The sequence below is a fragment of the Anneissia japonica genome, unplaced genomic scaffold (genome assembly GCF_011630105.1).
Source record: "Anneissia japonica isolate Jap-2015-1 unplaced genomic scaffold, ASM1163010v1 scaffold287778_len1315358_cov176, whole genome shotgun sequence".
Lineage (NCBI taxonomy): Eukaryota > Metazoa > Echinodermata > Crinoidea > Comatulida > Comatulidae > Anneissia > Anneissia japonica.
The window spans coordinates 1,091,719-1,115,214 of NW_022702824.1; the positions used below are offsets into that span (position 1 = coordinate 1,091,719).

Genomic DNA, 23,496 nt, shown 5'->3' on the forward strand with positions numbered 1-23,496 from the left:
CTGTATACATATAAGCAGTGTGATGACTGCTTATAAAACTTTGTCTCATTACATGGCTTAAGAAGTGGAGACGTGTTTTAGTAGTTAAATCCTGTGCTATCACAAGAATTGAACCCACGACCCTACGAATGGAAGGACTTCAGCCAAAGAAAACAAAAATGATACAGGTCTCCCTCCATTTAAAGACCACTTTTGGGACCGAGGTTTCCATGGTCTTCAGCAGCTTTGGTCTTTAATTAAAATAATAAAGATATTATAAAGACATTTGTTAATTTGAGACCAGAAAAGTTTGAGACCATTTCAGAACAGAAAAGTGGTCTTAAATTTCTTTAATCAGAGGGAGACCTGAATTACTAAAATATCTGTTAATTTTTTGTAATTTCCAATAGAAATTTAATAACATCCTTTAATAATTAAGTAATTCCAATATTGATTTTATTTTTTACCTCATAGAAATCCTGATTTACTAATTCATTTGAGTCTTATTTTTCTTCTGTATAATTAGTTTACTCAAATACCATATTATTTACAACATAATATTTTATAAATATAAAAATTAAATACATCTATATTGTTCTTATTAAAAAATAACCTATTACAAGTAAACATTAACAAAGAAGGATAAACATACAGTACCATTAGTAATATTACATCTCAAACTGGGTTAATTATTATTAATAAAATCAAAGCGTGTAGAAGTGCACGAGGTCTAACTCTTATATTTTTGTTGGAAGTATTTCAAAAAGTAATACCACGAAGAGGCGTGTCTTTCAACTATGGTCGAGTTTCGAGCGAACTCTATTTGAATTCTAATAGCATGCCACCTATCTTGTGGTACTGTAGTAGCTTTTTTAAACGTTTTTTATTATGTGAATAAAAAATGAGGGTAGTCGGACATCTTGCAATTCTATACTCTTTCATAAAATATATTAGTATTATTAGCATTAGTATTAATATTAATTATTCATAACAACAAAGTGAAAAAAAGCATAATAATTAACTTTTTAAATTGAAATAAATTTTACTTATTCTATGTAAAGGAATGTCATTATTGTTTTTACAGATTAGATATAAAATGTGTGAAACCACCTTCCTGTGGAAACATAAAAAAAAAATTGCAACAAATTTAATAAATGAATTTTAAAATGCATGCGTTATATTCTATATTAAATTATTTGCAATTATATAGGATTTTCATACTTATTATCCCAACTATAATTAACTTGATTATTAAAATAATTGAGTATAAACTAATGTTGCTTAGAGCTCAAAGTTATTGCCTTTCACCAATCCCCTCTGCTATGAGTTTGTCACCGCCACTGGTCTTGTCATCACCATCTTACTCATATAATTATTATTATTATGCTCTGTTTTAAACTCTATATGCTGAAGAGAGATAATACATTTGGTGCAAAATTTTCTTTACCATCTGTAGTACACATGATGTGTTCTTTCTGCTATATGCTGTGCTTGGTAGGGAGTTGTAACAAAACAGTGTAAGCCTGTAGGCAGCGGTAATAGGCATCAGCTGGTTGCCGATAGAGGGACAACACTTCATCTCCCAGAAGACATCACAACTCCAGACAAGATCCTAATCACATTATGACATATGCCAATCATTCTGTGACATTCCTATAATGAACGGATAAGAAAAAAAAAAATGGTAGTAAACATGTAATAAGTAAACCGCAGATGAGAAGACGTACATTAATAATGAAAATAAGAAACACATTAAACAGAATGTTATGATTTAAAACATGACAATTATAGTTTAAATCAACCTTCCCACACACACAATAATAAACCTCCTCCTTCTGTTTATCACAGAAAACAGCTTCGATCCCCGCAACATGGCTGCCTCACTGTCAACTTGAGACCAACACCAATGGCTTAAAAAACAGCAAAACTTTTCACTGTCTTAAAGGTATACATTACTGACAAATAAATCTAATAAACTCACAGGCAAATTCAACAAAACGCCCTTCTGCTTAAAATTTTGAAAAATAAATTTTGAAAAAAAAAAAAAAATTATTTTTAATCTTAGACTAATCTCAGACTAGTGCCATTTTTGGCTATCTAGGAGTGCCATAACCATTCACTTTAAGACCTCAGTAATTATCAGAGCATGAAAAGTACCAGAGATTCTAAATTAAACAAACTTGCAGGCGTCAGACTTTCGGAAATACATTTTTTGTTTTGTTCACCGATGCTCATAAAAATTTATATACACAAGATACCATATGATATTACATGGAAAACCATATAAAAATGAAATGGGTCACGTTGAAGTTTGGTTGGAGTTGATTTGGTACGAGTTGTTAGTTGGGTCGACTTTGAGCCGAGTTGGGTTGTGCTGAGTTTTTATTTTGGTCCAAAGTGACTAATATTCACAAAACCAATCCAACTTTAAGTGCTGTATATGAAGAATGTTTAATATAGAGCTACAAATGTCACAATTAGTACACATATATTTTTTAATATAGGCAATACATACAATGCGTGAGATTTTGTTCCTTAAGCGCGAGACTGTGAGACAGACCTTGAATGCGCAAGTCTCACACCAAATGCTTGAGACTTGGTAGGTCTGAAGTAAAAACTATACAAGTATTTTGGTCTACTTCAAGATTTGGGGTTGGGAAACATAATTATTTTTGTTGACCTGATAAAAAAGATACAAAATAGCATTTGTTGAAGATGAAGTTAACTTGTATCTTGTGGAGATTTATAATAATTCACAATAGGTTTAGAGTATATCTCAATTTATAAAAGCCTCATCCAAATTGAAGTCAATTATGCTGAATATGTTAGCAGCTGCATCATAATTCCATGAGGATATTCCTCTGCAGGTATATTCTATCATACATAACTTAATTAAATTGTTTACGAGGCCAAAACATCAAGCCCTACACTATAACCGGAAGGACCTAATTCAAGCTACCAGAGACTAATGGTAACATGCTATAAAAATGCTGATGTTCCAACCCACTGACATGCTCCTTTCTTGAAATATTCAGATAATTTGTAATGGCATACGATGCATTTATGATCAATTTGGGGATTCCTACATTAATCCTATGTTCTTCAATCTGTGATTGGCTCTCATGTTGTAACCTACATCTTAGCTGGGCAGAAATATTCAGATAAATTGTAGTGACATGGTGATACCAATTTTATGAATCCTGCATTAATCCTCCTACATATGTTGAAAATGAAAACATGCTGAGCTTTTCAATCTGTGATTGGCTCTCATGTTGTAACCTAGCTGGGCAGAAATATTCAAATAGCTTATAGTGGCATGCAACACATTTATGATACCAATTTGATGATTCTTGCATTAATCCTCTTACATATGTTGAAAATGAAAATATGCTGAGCTCTCACACTTGTGATTGGCTCCCATATTGTTGTAAAACTATTTTGCCTATAGCCAGACAGGCTTACTTGTGCTGATTCATGCAACTAAACCAAACACAAAAAAACAAGATTGAACCTATTATAATAATTCACATTTACTACTTTAGAGTAAGTAGTCTGACATGCCTATTCAAAGATATCTTAGGTGCCTTCTTAGAAGCCATATGCAATTTTTTCATAATTGATTAGATCATAATATTCTACATTAACTCAATTGATTTAATGACCCATACAAACCATGGATGAGACACAAAAACTACCACTCATGGGCAATTTATAGCTGTTTTATCATATGGGCGCAATTTTGGCTGCCATCTTGGCAAATAAAACACTTTCTGGTGGATGGATTTGTAATATATTTTTTTGGTTACCAATATCAGTACATCCAATAGCACCAAAATCAGTTGAAAAAGATTTTTTGTTGCAATTTAGCAAGTTTAAAAAAACCATCATCTATTTTCAATGATCTTTATTCCCTATCATTGAGTTTTCTTAGGGGTCGTTCAACATTATTAAGGAGTGTACAAACAGTACACTAGAGGGGAGGGGAATTACATATTTTTAGGGAGGGGGTGGGTACCGAAAAAGAGTCCTGTTTGTACACTTGTGAAAATGTTGATAATTGTGAACGACCCCTTATGGTCATGAAAAAAAAATTCTGTTGTCACATGATTTGAATCCAGAACCCTGGGATGATGGGAAGGCAAGCATCAATCAACAAGTTACAGCTGCACTATAATTACATGAGATACCTCACGTATCATCACAGAATGTTCAATGACAATCCAGTTTACTGTTTCTATGTCAAAGTAAATCATCAGCTGCTTTTATGCGACATCATCATGACATCAATGTTCAGTTGAGATTTCGAAAAAAATGTAAGAAAGACGTAAGGGTGAATTATCAGCCATTTTTAGAGACTTCAAAACCATATATTCCATTAAAAAAAAAAAAAAAATGACAACCTTTTAATAGATATGGGATATGTAAAGCTAGAAAATAGAAGGTTGAAGATCTACTTATGATATAAAAAAAAAAAAAAAAAAAATGACAACCTTTTAATAGATATGGGATATGTAAAGCTAGAAAATAGAAGGTTGAAGATCTACTTATGATATAACTCCAATAAAAACCAAGATAAACATCACATGAACTATTCAATCGAAAAAAATTTCCCCGACGAAAGCTAAGTGGGCGTGGTCAAGCTTCGATTAAAAGGCTTCGAAAGTGGTCCAGGGGTGAAGCCCCAGAAAATTTAGACAATTTAGGTGTTTCAAAGGCTTATTTAATCGATTTTAGACTCTACTAATATGTAGAAAATACGAATTGTGCCAGCTCTCCCCCCGGCCCCCCCGCTGGTGCCACCCCTGCCCTTAGGGGAGAGCTAGTCTACACCTCATGCACTTTGAGACTTTGGTATGAAGCGCTATATAAATCTACATTACATTACAGGCACCAGAGAACTACATATCCCCATGAGCCAATCAGTAGTTTACAGCATCTTGTTTTGCACCATGATATATCCTTGCACCTCACACGGTTGAAACGTAGCAAGAGCCATTTTCACAGCCCGTCAAGCACGGCTGACGGAGAATGGTCAGCGTCTGGTTCAAGCTCGCGACCACAAGGTTAATAAACCTCTGCGCCAAACCTTCTGGACAGGGTTCATACAATAATTGAGGTTAAAGATATGACAAGGTAAAACTCAGTTCAATCATCCATTGTGAAAAGCTTATAAATAAGTCATGATAACCAGTGCATGGTCAAATTTTGCATTTAATGTTCGAGTTGGGAATTGACGAGAGCATTTTAAGATGAGGACAAGATAGTGAAAACAGGTCAGTGTCAGAGGGTATCCTGTCTGTCTATCACACATCAGGATACTGGTTAGGTGGATTCCCATTGGGGGAAGTGTTTTAAGTGATTCAAGGCAAAATGAAATCCTCTGAGGGGGCTTTATGGAGTAATCATTAAAAGTGTCTGGTAAAATCTAAAAAAAAACCCTTAAAAATAATCAGATAAAAACACTTACTTTTTCTTAAATTGATTACCAGCAAGTTAGGGCTAGAAAATGTAAGAATGGTATTATCTATGCAATAATAATTTGGTAAAGACAATTTTTCTGGTTCTAGTTGTTCAATATAATGTTTAGATAAGCCAAGTTTCTAAATTCTACATTCTAAAAGTTTGAATAAATAAATAGGATTTGAAAAAGAAAAACTCTGAATGCTTTTTTCTACATTTTAAAATGTGTTCATTGATAGGATAAATATCACATTAGAATTATTTTCCCCATGTTTTATCATTTTCAATTGTTAGTATGCATATTGATTTTATATTGTTTTTTACAAATGTAGGTTTTGATTTGAGCCACTGTGTCTGCAATAAGTTTCTGAGATATAAAATAGATTTTGAATCTTAACTGAACGCATATTTGATTTTGAAGTGAGCTCACTGCAAAATGATAAAGCCTATATGTTGTATTTTTGTCTAAAGTGAAAATCAATGGACAATAGGCGTATACATAGTCATTTTAAATTTTTTTCTTGTAGAGAGTAAAACCATAAAAATATTTCTTTGAAAACACTAGTTTTATTGTATAGAGTACGGTACATGTTCTCCATTAAGTTGCCAAGAAGTCTTTAAGTGGGTCATGTTTAACAGACTTTTTTTGTTTTGTTTATTACTATTCAACACCCCAGTGAAGGGGGTCAAATAAGTATGTGTTCTCATACTTACAGTATAAGGATTTATGTAGATATCAACAATAAAATATTACATATGGAAAAGTGAAATAAATATTACTTGAATTGAATTGAATTGACATATGTCATAAAAAAAACTGAATTTCATTAAAACATCAAAATATGTCTTTAAAACATCAAAAATGCAAAGGCGGAATTAGTCTTGTACCTTACTGGGCTCCCTCCCGGACCCATCTGAATGAGTAAGAAGTTTTAGTCAGGGCTTATTAAATATACTGTAAACTAGGTGTTATCAAATTGATATCTATTAATACTGTTGAAGAGAACTAATTATCTAAGGCATTTAAAAAATTAATTCAGATGAAAGTATTATAATACTTTACAAGATTTTTTTAAAGATACTGTTATGGTGGGATACAAACAGAAATTTAAGTACCTCCTTTAAGAAAGCCTTCAAACTAGGTTAGGAATTAACATCTTGTGTAGAAGGCTGAATAGATAGATTAGGGAACATGTTTTTCTTTCACTATACATATTATGGGCATGTAATATGTCCCCTCTTTCACTAAGGCTTAAAAGAGAATTTTCTTCCTTTCACTTTTACATTTAGGAGGTCAAGTGGTGAGTGGATCAAGGATGCAAAGCAGACTCAGTGAGTACTGCAGGTTTTGGAAGGTCAGTGATGACGTAAGGTCAAGATGGAAATACATAAAATAAATAATAATAATAATAATAATAATAATACAGTAGAACCCTTATTAAGGGGACCACTCTTGGGACCAAAAAAATGTCCCCTTAATTCACAATACATCTTGAACCGAACTGAATCCGCCTCTTGGTAACTGCATCAAGCGATTATAATGCCAGACTTTATGAAAATGTTCGCCAAGAAAGCTAAAAGGGTAGGCTGATGGAAAAATAATCCTACACAAAATAACAAAGGTGTACTTTTCCTCGTTTTGTGGAATAAATACAGTAGTGTACGCTTAATAGGGGTGTTCCTTTAATAGGGATGTCTCGGCTTAATAATATGTGTTCCAAAGGAGGGGTCTTGTTGTATTAATGTACCAGTATATAAAAAGAATACTGTTTGAAAGTTTGCATGGTTATTAAAAATTAATATTTGTGTATACCACTTAGATAATTCTAAAGAGAACTGGTAAGTTTAAAGAATAATTGAATGTTTCTAATAGATTGCTCTATTAAGGATCCAGGGGCATGCAAAATGAGTGCTCCTTCCCACCCCTCCCCGACCAACTGCAGCCAAAAATTTCTAACAAAGTGCAAAATAATTTTCATAAGTGATCAAAATGGATAAAACTGATTCTAGAAGGTATATTCTCTTGGATCCCCAAAAATCGGTAAGGAAACACCCAAACCCATCATTCAGACCATATAGCCCTCTGAACTATAAGTTCTTGATTGCCACTCACCCACTACTCTGTGCAAAAATAAAAATAATATATTTTAAATTCTTCTAATCCAAAAAAAAAATTGAAATGACTATAAATTAAAATATAAACAACAATAAAACACATAAATGTATATAAACCAGAAGCTTCTAAATTTAAGTTTTATTTTCTCCCAATAATTTAATTCCTGATTAAATTATTAATTTATTTACAGCTAATAAGCAAAATACTTTTAGACTACAGTATAATGTAAAATTAAATTTATATGTAATGTCTTCATCTTGGCCTCTACATATAATTAAATTCTTCTAGTTATTACTGAGTAATTTAATTGTTGATTGGCAAAGAAAGGAATTAATAACAGAAATATTATAGGCTATATCAACATTAATATATTTTTAAAAATTACAAAGTAGGAAAGTAATAGTATAGTGTATTCATAAAACAACTTAACATTAACAATAAACACAGACAATTAACTCAATTTCATTCAAGTGAAAGTGACATTTTTGGGTGTTCCACATATTATATGTAATGTATGTTTGTATTATGTATTGCTCCATTTTACTCGACTGACTGGTTAAAGTATTTCAAGACTGCTTACAGTAAGTGGCTGCTTTCTATTCAAATCTATAAATACATATTTCAAAAACAGTTGAAAGAAATGAATTCTCCATATAAAAGTATCAATAAAGTTTTCAAAGAAGTGACAGATACAGTACTAACTTTTGAAAAGTAAATTACTTAAAAATATAGAATGCAACAATCTATCTTTATTTTTTTAGTTATTTTTTCTACTTGGAAGGAATCCTTTTATTTATACAGATAGTATTTTTTTTACATTATTGTACTTTGGCCTAGGTACATCTGATTTGTGTTACCAGAAACAGTTGACTGTCAAATACATGGCCACCTCATTCATTTTTCCTTAAAAAGTTTGAACAAAAAGCTAATTTTCTACTTGCTTGGCCTTTTACTTTAGGCTTGTTTTGCACCTCCCCATACCACCCCCCAACCTTTTTTGCTTGCAATAAAAAATTAAATTTTCTTAAATCCATCAATCATTTACATGCCTTCCTTCCTTGGTGTTTTTTTTTAGATTGTTACTAATACCCACAAAGGAATCAACAGGTATAAAGTTCCCAAAGATTCTTCTAATAAGTGCTTTCCGCTATTTTTTTTTTGTTTTGATCTCAGCAACACATCAATTACGAAACTTCCCTACATCATCACAGACCAACCCCATTGGGTAAATGGAACATTCTCCCAACTGGGCACTTATGACGTCAAGATTAAGCTTCCTTCAAGAAGATGACAACATTGTCTATAAAAATCATGGGATAATTTTGCTGCTAAATTGAATTGAATGTATTAATAAAAAAAAAAAAAAAGGAAAATGAAAGTTAAGATTGATTTTTAAGTGGTTATTTTATTTGTCTCTATGGCTATAATTTGTTGCTCAAAATGGACAGTTTACTTTCACTCGTCTTTTTTTCCTAATATGGTTGTGATTTTGTGCTTATACCCATATTATAAAAAAAAACTTTTAGTTGTAGTTTAAATTTAAAGATATTTGAATTTTTTTTTTTTAAAAGAGCTTTTACTAGAATTATAACTCAAGCTTAGGGGCACAATGACGAGTCACATTGCCTGGGGCCAGAAAGTATTGGGGCCCATGCATTTTTTTAGTCGATTATGAGGGGCCACTTCAAATATTACCGTAGTGTGTTATACTACTAAAATTTAAATGTCAGTTTGTTGTGGAGCCCGGCTGTGGAACATTTTGGGTCGGGAATTGATATTGAATGAAAGAAAGTGTTGTCATGCGAGTCCACTTAGGACATTTTTGTGAGTTAAGAACAGGATGTTACATTGTTTATTTGTGGCAAAGACATGCCAAACCAGTCACTCGTCGCAAAAATCGATTTTGAGTTAATAATACAGGGTTAAAGTGTAAAACAGGAGCTATAAAATGGTAAAAAAAATCATTCAAATCTGACATTTCCTTATGAAGTTACAAGCATTTAAGCATACAGCTGTTTAAAGAACAATATATGAGAAATCAGCCTTCAAAGTTTATGATTTCAGGCATTTCTCATGCAGAAACTATTACAAAATCATTAAAAAGTGTTGTTTTAACATTGTTATTGGGAAAAATAACAGCACAGCATGATGTATAGATACATAAACCTTAGTTTAGTGAAATAAAATAGATTTTTAAAAATTTTACATTCTAGCATGTTTTTGCTATTTTCTCTGAAACACAATTTGCGACGAGTGACTGGTTTAGCTTGTCTTTGCCACATTTGCTAGTTTTGGGTGTCTTCTACTGGACCATAATATCAAGGCTCTGTTAGAAGAGTGCTGTTTATTAGTAGGAGGGCCTCTGGGCCCCTTTAGACTGGGGGAACAACAGTATTACGCCAATGCCCGGTGAAAATTGCTAATTGCTGAATTGTAATATATTTATTTTAAGTATACTTTCATTTAGACAAAATTATTTAATTTGATGCTCTTGATGTAATCTAGCCATTTTATTCATAAATTTGGTCTGTGCAGAAGCCTTTTATAGAATTTGGTTGGTGCAAAAATCTTGGAGACTGATTGATTAAAGACGAAAATAAAATGTCAAAAAATTGTGGTTCTGACACTTCCGACAATATTTATAAGGAAGCTCGTTAGTATTTTTGAGAAATAATTCAATTAAGAGCAGTGATTAATTGCAGTCTAGCCATGGTTGTTACAAGCTCAATATACTGCAACTTGAAATCTATTGAGAATTTCAAAACCAAGCTTGCATATTATAGAAAACAAATGTGTGGTTATGCTTTGACACCTCAGAGGTGTGAGACCATGTGACTTTGATAGTCACCTGATGAGAGACAGAGACAAACAAACAGTCATACATGTACAGTTATCTTAAGCATGCTGCACTTAGGCTCAGAGACCAGGTATGTTACTGTATTCAGTTAAAAAAACATCTGAATGCCTGCATGTTATTTTCAGTGAGTATTCAGCCCCGTGCACTCCCACGCCCACTGAAAATAATGTGCAAACTCTACTGGCATGCTCGCAGGCTAGGCTGACGTTAAGACGAAATCCTCTTGTGTAGTGGGTTCGTAGACTATTAATACAGTTTCATTGCCAACTTTAGGTTTAGTCAAATATTCTCAATGAATATCTACCATGTAATGTTTATAAATGATACTTTCCCATGGCATATTAAAAGTGAAAGAAATAAAACAGATCTTAATAAAAACAGATACATTGAAACGTGTATTGCAAATCTATATATAAAGGAAAATGGGGTTGGTTGGTTGATTGGTGAGTTGATGTGTCCTTAGGGGATCTGATTAATATTCAAAGTATTTTGAGGGGATCCTATCATGGGATATCTTTATCATCCAGAGACTTGAGTTGTCAATGATTCACTAGTCATAACAGACATTGTGAATGGATATCAACCAAGAAAATGTCTACTAAAATAGCAATTAAAAACCAGAGAACCTTTAGGACAGGAAATTTAATTATCATGTAGACAGTCCATTTGACATAAACATCTTCAATGAATTGAAGAATTTGTGAAAAAATGTGATTTCAGAAAAACAATGGCTGTTTAAAAAAATGCATTGTAATTTGGCTTGCATGTATTTTTCCACTCTAGGCATTAACTACTAATCAGTTAAATTGCGCAATGTCTAGCAAAACACAGTATTTTAATTTTAAAAAATGAATCTATTTTATTCTCATCCGTTACATTTTGCTAAACTAGTGGTAGGCACTGCATGACAGTACACAGCACCCACCTCAGACCCACCTTGGTTGAGGCTGAGAAAGGTGAGGATATTTTTAGAATATGCCACCTTTAAAGGCCTGGAAATGGCACTCTCATACTTTAAAATGTTTTTCTATTTGTCTTTATGATGTGATTCAACCTAAATTTGCTCAACTCTCAGCTTCAACCAAGATAAAAGTAAATGTAAGTATGTGGAACGTCTAGATGCTCAAAAATGGCACTCTCACAGCACTTTAGAAAATGTACTTCATGGTTTTATGTCATATTTAACATTACATAAAACATGGTTGACCGCCAAAACACTGTTTTACATTTCACTGACCACCTTACTGACCCCTTGACTATTTACTGACCTCTGAGGGTATCTGACCCCCATGGGATCTGCCAAGGGATCAGCACATACTAGATTCCCTGGTATATTTCTATCCATTGCTCTTGTGTGTTTCAGCTGAGTGTTAAAACTTAAAATGCTAGTTTTTATAGCGCACCGTCATTAAAATGCGACGTTTAAGTTATTGGTCCTGTGTGCAATATGGTGCATGTGTATGTTAGAGAATGCAATATACTTTTCAGAAGAGAGGGAATTACAGTATCTCCAGGTGTAAAACCTAATTTACCATAAGAATTTCACTGGAAATAAGTCTTAGGGCTTTCGTGGGATGTTCTTATGAGTATTTCACACCAATCCAATCCAACTCGCCAACTGCAGACTGTATTGCTCACTAAACCATGTCTCAGTGTGAGGAGTAGATTTGTTACTGGATTGTAACATGGAACCTTAAGTTAACACGTTGGCTGCCAGTGATGAGTATATTCGCCCACAGGGTGTGCTGAGGAAGCCAGGACGAGTATACTTGTCAAAATCGGGGTAACATTCCAGCGTTTATAACTTCTTTGTTATACATTGTAGAACCGCAGACTCAACGGCTGGTAGTTCGGGGAAGATACACCTAGACGATAACGTACACATATGACGTGTTTGTTGTACTATGTTTCCGGTAGTACACTCGAGCAGCACAAGGGGGGGGGGGCCCTTTGAACATATACCAACCCATACAAAAAGCGGACAAGATAACTCGCACTTGGCATAGTCAATAAAACGTTCTATCACAGAGCCGTCGACGAGTATACTCACCCCCTAATATTTTCCCGCAAATTTACTAGACACATCATTTTGATGATATATGACTAGATAAAATATTCAAAAAAGTATATTTGTACATGTAAACTTGTTTATGACACACGGAAAGGAACCTTAAAAATAGGTCTGGCAGTCCAAGTGTTAAATTGGAAAGGTGAGTATCTTAACCACTAAATCACTCCGCTCCCTAGAAGGCAAGTTTAGGATTTTGAGCACAAATATTTCTGTTCAAAAAGTTTCTATTCCATTCTTTATGGTATACAATCATTTTCTTGGGATTCAAACTGAACATTTATGTGACTCATTTCTTTTGGTCATAGGAGAGAGGTGCGAGTCACTCTCAGCTTGGCTAGACTTCCAAACTAATCATTCACTTAGATCAAGTTATCCAAGGCACAGCTCAGTATTTGCCAGGGGCCTCAGGACATAAATCCCCAAAGTACAAAAAATGCAGGGAAAAGGAATCACATATAGATCCAGATTCTAGAATTGTAGCCAAGAGAATTTTCTCTAAGGAATCAAATACTTAGCAATGAGAGAAGATCCATATTAGCACTCAAACAAGCAGATAAATAATGAATGATCCTGACATATATTGAATGGCTTGTCATAAACTATCACTGAGAACTTATCCATAAAAGGAGCAGAGATACTTTAGTCCATAACAGGGCAAAGTGTGGCCTAAGTGCGACATGCAGACACAATTTGTTTGCAGCCTTCAAAAATAAATTAAAAACTCTCTGTGTGGCTTGCGTACCATCTTTGGATACAAAAAAAACCAATAACCAGTTAAAAGGTACATAATATCAAAACTGAGCATAAAGCTGTACAAAAGCAGTGCAGGAAGGATTCTGTAAGCACACTGGGGACATCAAAGTTTGAGTGAGTCGTTCCGTCCCTCCCCAACCAGGGTTACGGTTATTATTATTATGATTTTTACTCGTCTTTCTGAACAATCGTCCAGGACCAGAAATATGCGCGTCTCACAAACACACGTGTTGTTTCACTAACGCATGTGTTTGCGTACATTTTTACACGGTTGATTTGTGGGACCTAATAGAAAGGTCCATTTTTTGTTGTTTTAATTTAATTTTGGAAAATGATAGAACTTAATACAATTAACAGAAAAAGACCCGAAAAATTCTTACCAGTTCAGACATTGAACTTGTATTCTTTTCCATCAGTATTATTAAGAACTACTGTCTTGGACTGGCTCCAGTGAAGACGGACAAGTTTCAGAAGATTTGGTGAAAGCGTCCCAGATGCGATGGACTTGGTGTTGTAACATTTGATACACTTCGTTGAAGAGCTCAGCATTCCACCTAATAGCGATGAGCCGGTCTGAAAGAGAAAGTGGGGACGCCATCACTACACAATTTAAACCATTTCTTTATTTAGGTGGTTAATAAAAACAATGCTTATGTATTATTATATGTTTATAATGAACTGATTGCAAAAATGCAAAAATAAAAAAGCAAATGAAATGAAATTCTTTGTAATATTTAATCAAATATGTGTTACAGTATATTTGTAAAATTTAAATAATCATAAAAATGAACATCAAGTCTACACTAAATTCACATATTTCATCAATGAAATCAAACCGCTGCCAAACAAAACAAACTCTGGTAATATAGCAATTAAGTTTGGACCACATTCATTAAATGATATACACTAAAATGTAAATCACAAACAGCATGCCATGGGTATTTAATGCAGGTTTAAAACAATGGCAAATGACCTGACATAAAACATCTTTTTCTTGCCAATCGTAGTTAGGAGATAATAAATAAAAAAACAATTGTAGTATACAGATTTGAAAGATATAATACCAGTGAAATATAATTAAAATTGGATCAAAAAATTGCAGAGACAAAATCTTGATTTTTTTTGCGGATTTGAACCCTATATATTCGGTTTATAAGGCAAGCGTCTTTACTACAAAGCTTACATCCACAGGTGTAGGCTGAGGGGGGAGGGAGGGGAGGCACATCCTACCCAATGGCAGAAAATTAATTTCACTATGTGAGCTAAATACTAGAAATAAGCATTGAATTTTTACTGAAATAGGGATTGAATTCTGCTCTATGGGACTTAGATTCCACATTCTCCCTTTTTGCACCACCCTCCCCCACCCCTCCCTCCATGCTGAAACCAGCCTATGCCCCTGTTACAGCCTTACATTCCATTGAGGTACGTACCTCCAGCACAATAATGTAGGCTCTTGGCAACTGAAGCTTAATATGATTGGGAGTAACAGGTTGTAGGCACTGACATACTGACAAAACGCTAACATGCATCAACAGGTGAGGATCAAAATATAACTTAGCTCATTTTACAAACCCCCAAGCAGGGAAGTATGCTAAAGAGTAGGGATATGGGCAGTACATTCAACCAGAATTGACCTTGGAAGTTTTCAATCCTCTACAGATCGTTTGTAATAAGATAACAATAAATAATAGCAATAAAAATAAAACAATAATAGCAATAAAATAAAAATAATTAATAATAAAACAATATTAAAGCAATTAGTCAGGTTTTGATATACACTATAGGAAACAGAAGCTGAAGGAGCCATTATTGGGTTGAAGGCAATTTTTAAAGAAAGTAATGACTCAAAGCTTCTATTTTCTATAGGGTACAAAATTACTATAATTGCTTTATAAGTCAGTTGTGATGTCCACTGGTCACCTATTCTAGGGCCCTTTAGTCAAACTGCTGGTTGTAGAGTGGTTCCTATTATTCATAAATCATAAACAGCTGGTTGCAGTGGCCGGTTGCTCAGAGATTACTGTGCGTGTGCATTAGCTACGTGAATTAGAATGATTTGTTTGTAGTACATGAACTGACACTCTTTGCACAGCTTTTTGCGATGCGAAGAAAATGAATAAATTGATTGTGGTTAATGAAGTTTATTAGGGGTTATTAAGTAGCCATAGCCTCATGTTACATATTTGTTTATATGGATCAAAATATTGTAAGCTTTTTAATATTTTTATTTAATTCATTCTTTCTTTCGAGTAGATAGCAGTTTTAGTAGCGCAGTACTGATTTTCAAAATGGTCCAGTTTTCTTAACAAAGTTAAGAATATAAACTGTTTAACAGAAGTAAAATATTAAACAGAAATGAATAAAACAAGGCACAAAAAAATAACAAAAAGTTCATATTGCAAATAACCTTATAATAAAAATTTAAAATAAATTAGCACAAATGGTATTTTTGAAATTGACTATGGTCATATTAGTTGCATTTTTCCTGATTTCGTTTGTTAGATTATCCAAAGTTTGGTTGATCGGTATTGAAAGGTTCGTTTTCCTTGAGTATTTTCGCAGTTTGATACTACTAAGGTTTTACTGCTTTGACATCGAGTGCATTTGGGATGGACACCATCATTAAACATATACATTGATCATAATATGATGGTGCATAACCATGTACAGGTAAACAATTAAATATAACTACAAGTAAATGTTCTCTATATCTTTCATTTACTGGTTTCCAGCTAATGTATCTAATATATCACTTATTGGAGTTTTTAAATCTACAGATAGCAGAATTCTACCTAATCATAGTAAAATTTAAAGTGAATTTAAGTTTTGAGTATTATAGTTCGACCAGACTGAACTGCAGTAATCAAAAAGTGTTATTACAAGTGTATTTGCCAACAAAGAGTATGAAGAGGTAAATAATATTTTATGTGACGTAAACACCAATTCGTTTAGATACCTGTGTCGAAATATAATTTATTTGATCCTTCCATGTTAATTGAGGATTAAAAAATAATACTTAAGTATCTGAATGAATCTACTCTTTCAATGCAGTCCCCATTATTGTAACTGAAAGGTCTTTAAAATTATTTAATATGTGATTAGTACTAAAAAAACATGAGTTTAGTTTTCTTAATATTAAGAGTTTATTTAACCACTTAACTATTTTATTAAAATCAGTATTTAAATTATTTTGAAGTGTTACAGAATCAGAGGAGCTGCAGAAGAGAGTAGCATCATCTGCATACATTTTTACATGAGACAACATCAGGGAGAGATATAATGAATTATTCAGTTTTTCACCTTGGTGATGGTGATAATGATGATGATAGTGAAAATAATAATAATAATAATAATAATAATAAAACTAATGTAAAACACTGAAAGCATAAGTCAATCATCAAAATGCTGCAAGCTGTTGTTACAAATATCATTCACTTCAATTCAAATGCATATCATGCCAATCAATTTAAATTAATATAGAATTGATTATTATTTATTATTCAATAATTCATAGCAATAGTAAGTCATAAATTAAAATCAATAGTTGATGATTAATGATAATAAATGACTAATAATTTATCAATTACTTGTACTTAATAATCAATGACCTATATTTAGAAAATAATTAATCACTGATAATTTAAAATTATAATAATCAAAATTGATAATAATTTTGAAAATATTAATTGCTAGTAATTCAATCAAAGGTTGATAACTTCAATATTTTAAAGATCAACAATTGATGTACAAGTAATAAGTAAAATCAATTATTAATTCATGACTGACAATTGGTAACTAATAATAATCAATAACTGACAATCGATGATCAAAATTTATAACAATCAATGACTGACAATTGATAACTATTAATAATTAGTACCTAATTGATAACCAATGACTAATAATTGATGACTAAAAAGTATGACTAATTAATAATGTAATAACAGCATAATAAAATATTCACAGATAACTGATAATCAATAACTGATAATTATCAACAATCGACTGATAATTGATTTTATTCAATAATTGATAATAATCAATTTTAAAATGCTGCAATATGCAAACTGACAAGCAATGCAGAGAAAAAAAATGAGGAATATCTATACTACCTGAAGCTGATTCACCAAGGAAAATGGAGATGAACAAATGAGAAAGAAAATCATTTGAACAGCTTTGTCATGGAGAGGCAAGTATAAAAAAAGCAAGCCTACCCTAGACATAGGAAGAGCAGGAGAGAAGGGCAGGGTGCTTGGAGCACCAAAGAGGGAGGCTAATCTATTTGCACCATTTATCTGCAATTTAAGAATGTGTGGTTTTGCAAAAGAGTTGGAATATAATAGTTTTAAAAGAACAGAATATTTCAATCATAAATATAATACAAATGAACTGTAATAGTTTTATAAATGTACAAAAATGTTTACCAAAAAATATTTCACAACAGTTCTACTGTTTAGATGTTAATATAATGATAATAATTAATATTTAAATTAAATAAATTAGATTACCAATAATATTATAAACAATAACATCAATAGTATGATTATTCATTTTAGGCTGCAAATATTTTTATATTAAAAGGTACAGAAATGAAAAATATTACTATTGATGTTATTATTGATGACCTAGTAATAATATTACATATTAATAGCATTATATACTGTTAATAATAAATAACTCTATTTAAATTCAACTAAATAAATAAATACAAATACTGTAAAAAAAATCAAAAGGAACATACTGTAGTGTAGCTATGAACTTTCATATTTAAAAAAATGTTTTAAAACTGGTTATATGAAAATACTTCCTTCAAATAGGTTAGATTACAACAATACCGATTTATAACTTTATATAGTATGTTACTCACTTCTGCAACATTTATCACAATTTCTACAGATTTCGCATAATAAAAAAAAACAAAACTATTTTTAGCTATTAGTATTATCTTACACTACAAAACTGGTTAGTACTTGAAAACCTTTTGACAAAAAGGGGAAAGCATTGTAAAATTTACTGGTTATTTAAATGTTTATAAATAAAAGTAAAAAAAAATGTATGTATCATGCTAGATTGAAAAAGCACCTTATTCAGGCAAACATGAATCAATACAAGTAAATCAACAACTCATCAGAAATCATTCACTTCCTGGTCAGGTATTGGCAACTATTGATTGGAATAAGTATTAATCATAACTATTCAACAAACAACTTTTATCAATACATGATCAGATTATTTCTCAAAATTTTGATTAAACATTTGCAACTGGTGTAGTTTGAGCTGAGCGTTTGTCAAACAGGTTTTGCTTTTGTTTCTTGTGCCAAAGAACCTGAGCTGTATTCTGGCTGCTGCAGAGTCCACAGAGGCCAAGCCGTAATTTGAATTCCAAAAATTGGAAAGACAACAAATGAAAAAAAAATTCAAATGATTTTGACAAAGAGGATATATAGGATACCCTTAAAGAAATTTATGTTCCTCTGCTAGCTTAGGGCACTGAAATTTCAAAATTGCTAAAATTAATGAAGGAGATGCCAAACCATGGCCTCACCCCCTGAATCTGAGAGGGGAAGAACAACAAGATGAGGTCACAAGAAAGTTTTGGCTCCAGAAATTTGTTGACAAGGGGTTCTGGCATATCCAACAATGGGGTCAGAACCAAGGGGATGACTAGAATCTTGGTCAGGGTCCTGAAATAAAAGCCTCTGTGGGTTCACAGGGAGCATTTTGAAGGTTGAGTGTGGCCAAGGATTGTATTATTAGACCACAATATTAGGGATTAGCAGTCAAAATATTGTTATTTGGATAGCGAATTATTTATTTTCGATCCGATGTCGACGTGGCATCAGGGTCTAGGCCTATCCCAACAGGGGTAAATTCCCCTACCCCCTGCTAGCACAACCAATCAATTTCCATCTGTCACACAACTGATCAATAGCTGTAAACTTTAATATTAATACATAACTTCAAATTTAAGTTCTGATAAGTCATTGTTCACTTGTAATGCCACAGGTTGTATAATATGAATTATGGAATTCTACAGTAAAAATAACCGTTTATAATAAAAGCCAAATCAATAACAAATCATCGAAAACCAATAATCAATAAACAAACTAATCAATACCTTATTAGACTACTGCAGTATTATTAATAACCTTTAAACAAATTTAAATTAAAACCATGACCCCAAATGCTGAGCATGCTACAAAAATACAGAAGCATCCATTATAAATAATAGAAGTAATTATTAATTGGGAGTTAGAGGGTCATGCCTGGGACTTGTAACACAGGTCTAGGATATTCACCAGAGCTTCAGCTGGCACTGTGAAAAAACCACCTAGCTGGCTGAAAATAAACTGAAATGAAGTGAAAATAAAAGTTTTGATAGAGCTCAGCTTAATGATAATAATATGAAAGATTAAAATTGAGTATTTTGGTAGCACAAGTAAAAGAAGATAGATAATTTGCCCATTTTACACAATATATATATATTTATATGAATAAATGCAAATATTTTATAGACTTTAACAAAATATATACAGTACACCCTCAAATTTGAGATCCCTCTAAAGAAAAAAGAAAAAAAAAAACACTTTTTCAAAGAACTAAATAACAATCATCAATCTTTTATCATCTTACTGTAAAATACAGTAAGAAAGTGGTGAAAGCACAAACAGAACCTGTTAAACCTTTGACTGTCAGATTCATTTGTCAAAGAACAGTTGTGAAACAAGTATAATCTACTATATAGTAAAACCAGTGGGAAGAGAGGGTGGGGTTTCGCTGCCTTTCCCTTTTTCCAGCATATGCTGGTACCAATGTATTCCTGGGTAGAGAGAGATAAATATCAAAGTAAATTGTTTTGCCAAAGGACACATGAGATTTGCAGAGCCAGGGATTCAAACCTCTAACATCAAGGCTGGGAGAAAGCATTAACTGCTGTGTTATAAACACATTCAATGCCACGCCTTTTGCACAAGTTTTGCCTCATATGCCAAAACAAGTTTACATAAAGAAAACATACATTTTTCAAATAATATTTAATCATAAATCATTAAAATTTGTGTTTAATAAATTGCCGGGTAAATTTGGGGACGAGTAAACTCGTTCGCTAGCAATAGGACAATTCTTTTTTATTGCCTGTGCTAAGTGCAAGTTTTCTCATCCACTTTTTGCACACAGGTTGGTATATGCTCAGAAGGTGACCACACCCGTAGACAAAGACATGACATTCCTCAAAAAAGAAAACCTTAGTTTATTTCACAGATTCTATATGTAGGATATGGTTTTATGACAGTCGCATTTATGGTTATCATGGATCCTCAGTCTGAGGTACAATTAGATCTGACGTATGACGTATTACGTCTACATACAGGAATAGTATGATGGTTCTTTAAACAAGAAATTATGAATTACTTCAATACTTGTTTATTTAATGTTGTGACTGAAAACAGTTCCATCATTTAATTGGGACTGACAAATGAGGGATAATAAATGAATTTGAGGTGGATTTGTTGATTGACATATCACAGGTATAAGTTAACAACCAATAATTAATGGTAATGAACTGTTTCTTGTTAAGACCCAACTCTTTACTCCCAAGGGATATTTTAACTGGGAGTAACCTCCTGATCCGATGACATGTGAAAATAAAGGTGATGAAAATAATCAATCAAGTCTTCATGATCTTTTCTCATTTGGTGAGAAATATATATACATATTTTTAATTTATAGATTAACTTGTACATTCATAGAAAAGGAATGATATTAAAACTATAAAAAATAAATATAGTATTTTAATGACTAAATACACTTAACAATGAGGGGAGCAAATGTGATTTATAGAAGTATAAGGGACCAGATAACACCCACACGTTTTAACCGCAGCTCCTACCAAGAGGTCATCTGAAACATTTTTGATAATTTCACTTATGTTGTTATTGTGATCCTTCGTTTCTATATCATACAGCTGGTGCCGAAAACCAATTCAGTACTACACAGCATACTTAGCTACTCTTTCCTTCAAAAACTTAGTATATATAAAATACAAGAGATCTTAAACCGGGGGTTACGATATCACCGTCTAGTTGGAGCAGCAAACAACATCTTTCTTGTATGGATGTATTTGGTCCTCTGCAAACATGACTGATACATAAAATATACTGACTGTAGTCTCTCAATGGGAATGTCCACACAATTTCTCCTATCCATCTGGTGGTTACAATGACGTAGCTAAGGGGTGTGCATCCCACCTCAGTCTAAGGGGTGTGCACCCCACCCCAGTCGTTACCCATTGAAAATGTTTAAAGCAAAAAAAAGTCATGCTCAGGTAGATAAAAATCACCTCATATAAGCTTTTTTTTTTTCAAATTGTATAGCGCCAATTTCCAAAGAAAAAAAAAATCCATTTTCAGAGGCGCTTTGAGAGCTAGTGCCCCGCACTTAATCATCAATCCCCCTTCACCTTGTCACCCACCATCAGCCCCCACATTTCAAGTCTCCTAGATACGCCACTAAGTGGTTGCTCTACATTCGTCCTTTGAAGAAATACTTATAAATATGTTATTGAAAAAAGGAACATATACAAAAAATAGAAAAAGGATACATAAAAAAGTCAAAGAAGACTATGTTGCAAAGCATAAGAATGAACAGATGTCAATGAAAACTCAGAGTGAAAGCTAAAATGAAGGGAACGGGAACAGAGATACAAGAAGGAAGTTTTCAATTACAAACTGCAGAAGCGAAGGAAAGGGAAAACATGATCCCATTGGAAAAAGATGAAGAGGATGACAGACACGGCGAATAAAAGCCTACAAAAATACACTCGACCTTTGTGTGCCTCGAGGGCGGTCACAAAAATGAAAATGAAATGCTGACAGGAACGACAACACGTGTTGGATTATACCGACTGTGACTCAAGTCAGTCCACACTATCAGATTTTCTGACAAAAAAATTGTTGTATGCCCATATTATAGTCATGATGTGCCCATATATGGTTATGACATGATGTCAACATGTCATATTTAGTAATGTCACATGTTTTTGTCAAATAAAGTTTGATAGACTGGACAGGGAGTCACAGATATTTTATCAACTTTTTAAATCATCATCGCAATTTATATGTTAATATGTAAGATTTACTAAAATATATTTTTTTTTTCAAAAATGCTATGATAATCCTACCTGCCAAATACAGAGCTTGGCATCTCCAAATGAATAGGAGGCGAGGTACTTTCCATCAGGGGAGAAAGCCAGGCAGGTAACAGCAGATGAGTGACCAGATATTTGCTACAAAGATGATAAAAAAAAAATAATTAAGAAATCAATCACTTATTTAAATTATTTAGTAATCAATGAAATAAATCAATAAACAAATAAAACCACAATTAAATATACTTAAGGGTTGCTAAACAGGCAAATAGAATAAAATCAACTAGTATAGTAGTAGTTGATTTGACTCAAAGATTTTGAATCTTTTGAACATAACTCATTTTTAATTCATTGGACGAGAATGTTAAAATACTTATCTGCCGATAATAATTTATTTAAGAGTGAAAGCAGTAAGCCTTGCTATTAGAAACAAAACATACAAAAGTGAATTAATATATTTGAAATAAGAAACAATATTTGTTATACAAATATACAAAAATGGTCAGTATGTTTTATTTGTACAGTATCTTTACACTTTTTTTGACAAAAGTACTTATTTCTAAACATCAGTTATTCAGGGGTCCCAGAAATTGGGATGGCGTCCAGCCATCAAGCAAGCAAGTAGGAATCTCAGGAAAATAATCAATCTCCCACAAGTTCATAATATTTGCCTAATTTTAATACTTTACAATCACTTGTCTCTCAGAAGTCAGTACCAATAAGTACTGTATTGCCAAACGCAGCAATATAATATAAAACATGTTAATTTCATTTAACCATCTCTTTTGGAAGGGATTTCTTCTAATTTTGGACCCCCAGTTAATGTTCCTTTTTGAAGGCAAAGTTAGTTGCAGAAATTTAGTTTAAAAAAAAAAAAATTTACAATGATTAATACATCAACAAATAACAAATTAGATGTATTAAAAAAAGGTATTTTTCTTTATCATTGAAAACAACCAGCTGACAAAAACCAAATTGAGAATGAACTACAAGCATTGACCCTGATTCTAGGATATAGGGGCTTTACGAAAATACCACAAGCTCCTGTTAAAGAAATATAGAACTATTACCTTTAGCCTTCTTGTTCAGTGTGTAGACCAATTAGTCATATA

At 32.6% G+C, this 23,496-nt stretch overlaps 1 protein-coding gene across 1 annotated transcript in view; it reads right to left on the bottom strand.

Annotated features, from left to right (window-relative positions):
- Positions 1 to 9: 9 nt before the first annotated feature.
- LOC117104038 (WD repeat-containing protein 7-like) overlaps positions 10 to 23,496 on the bottom strand; it is a gene marked incomplete in the record, with an annotated part of 47,536 nt that continues 24,049 nt past the window's right edge. The window contains 5 exon segments of the mRNA XM_033244689.1: positions 10 to 1,632; positions 13,617 to 13,809; positions 17,352 to 17,357; positions 19,539 to 19,589; positions 22,418 to 22,522. Of these exon segments, the coding sequence (XP_033100580.1) occupies positions 13,621 to 13,809; positions 17,352 to 17,357; positions 19,539 to 19,589; positions 22,418 to 22,522 (351 nt within the window).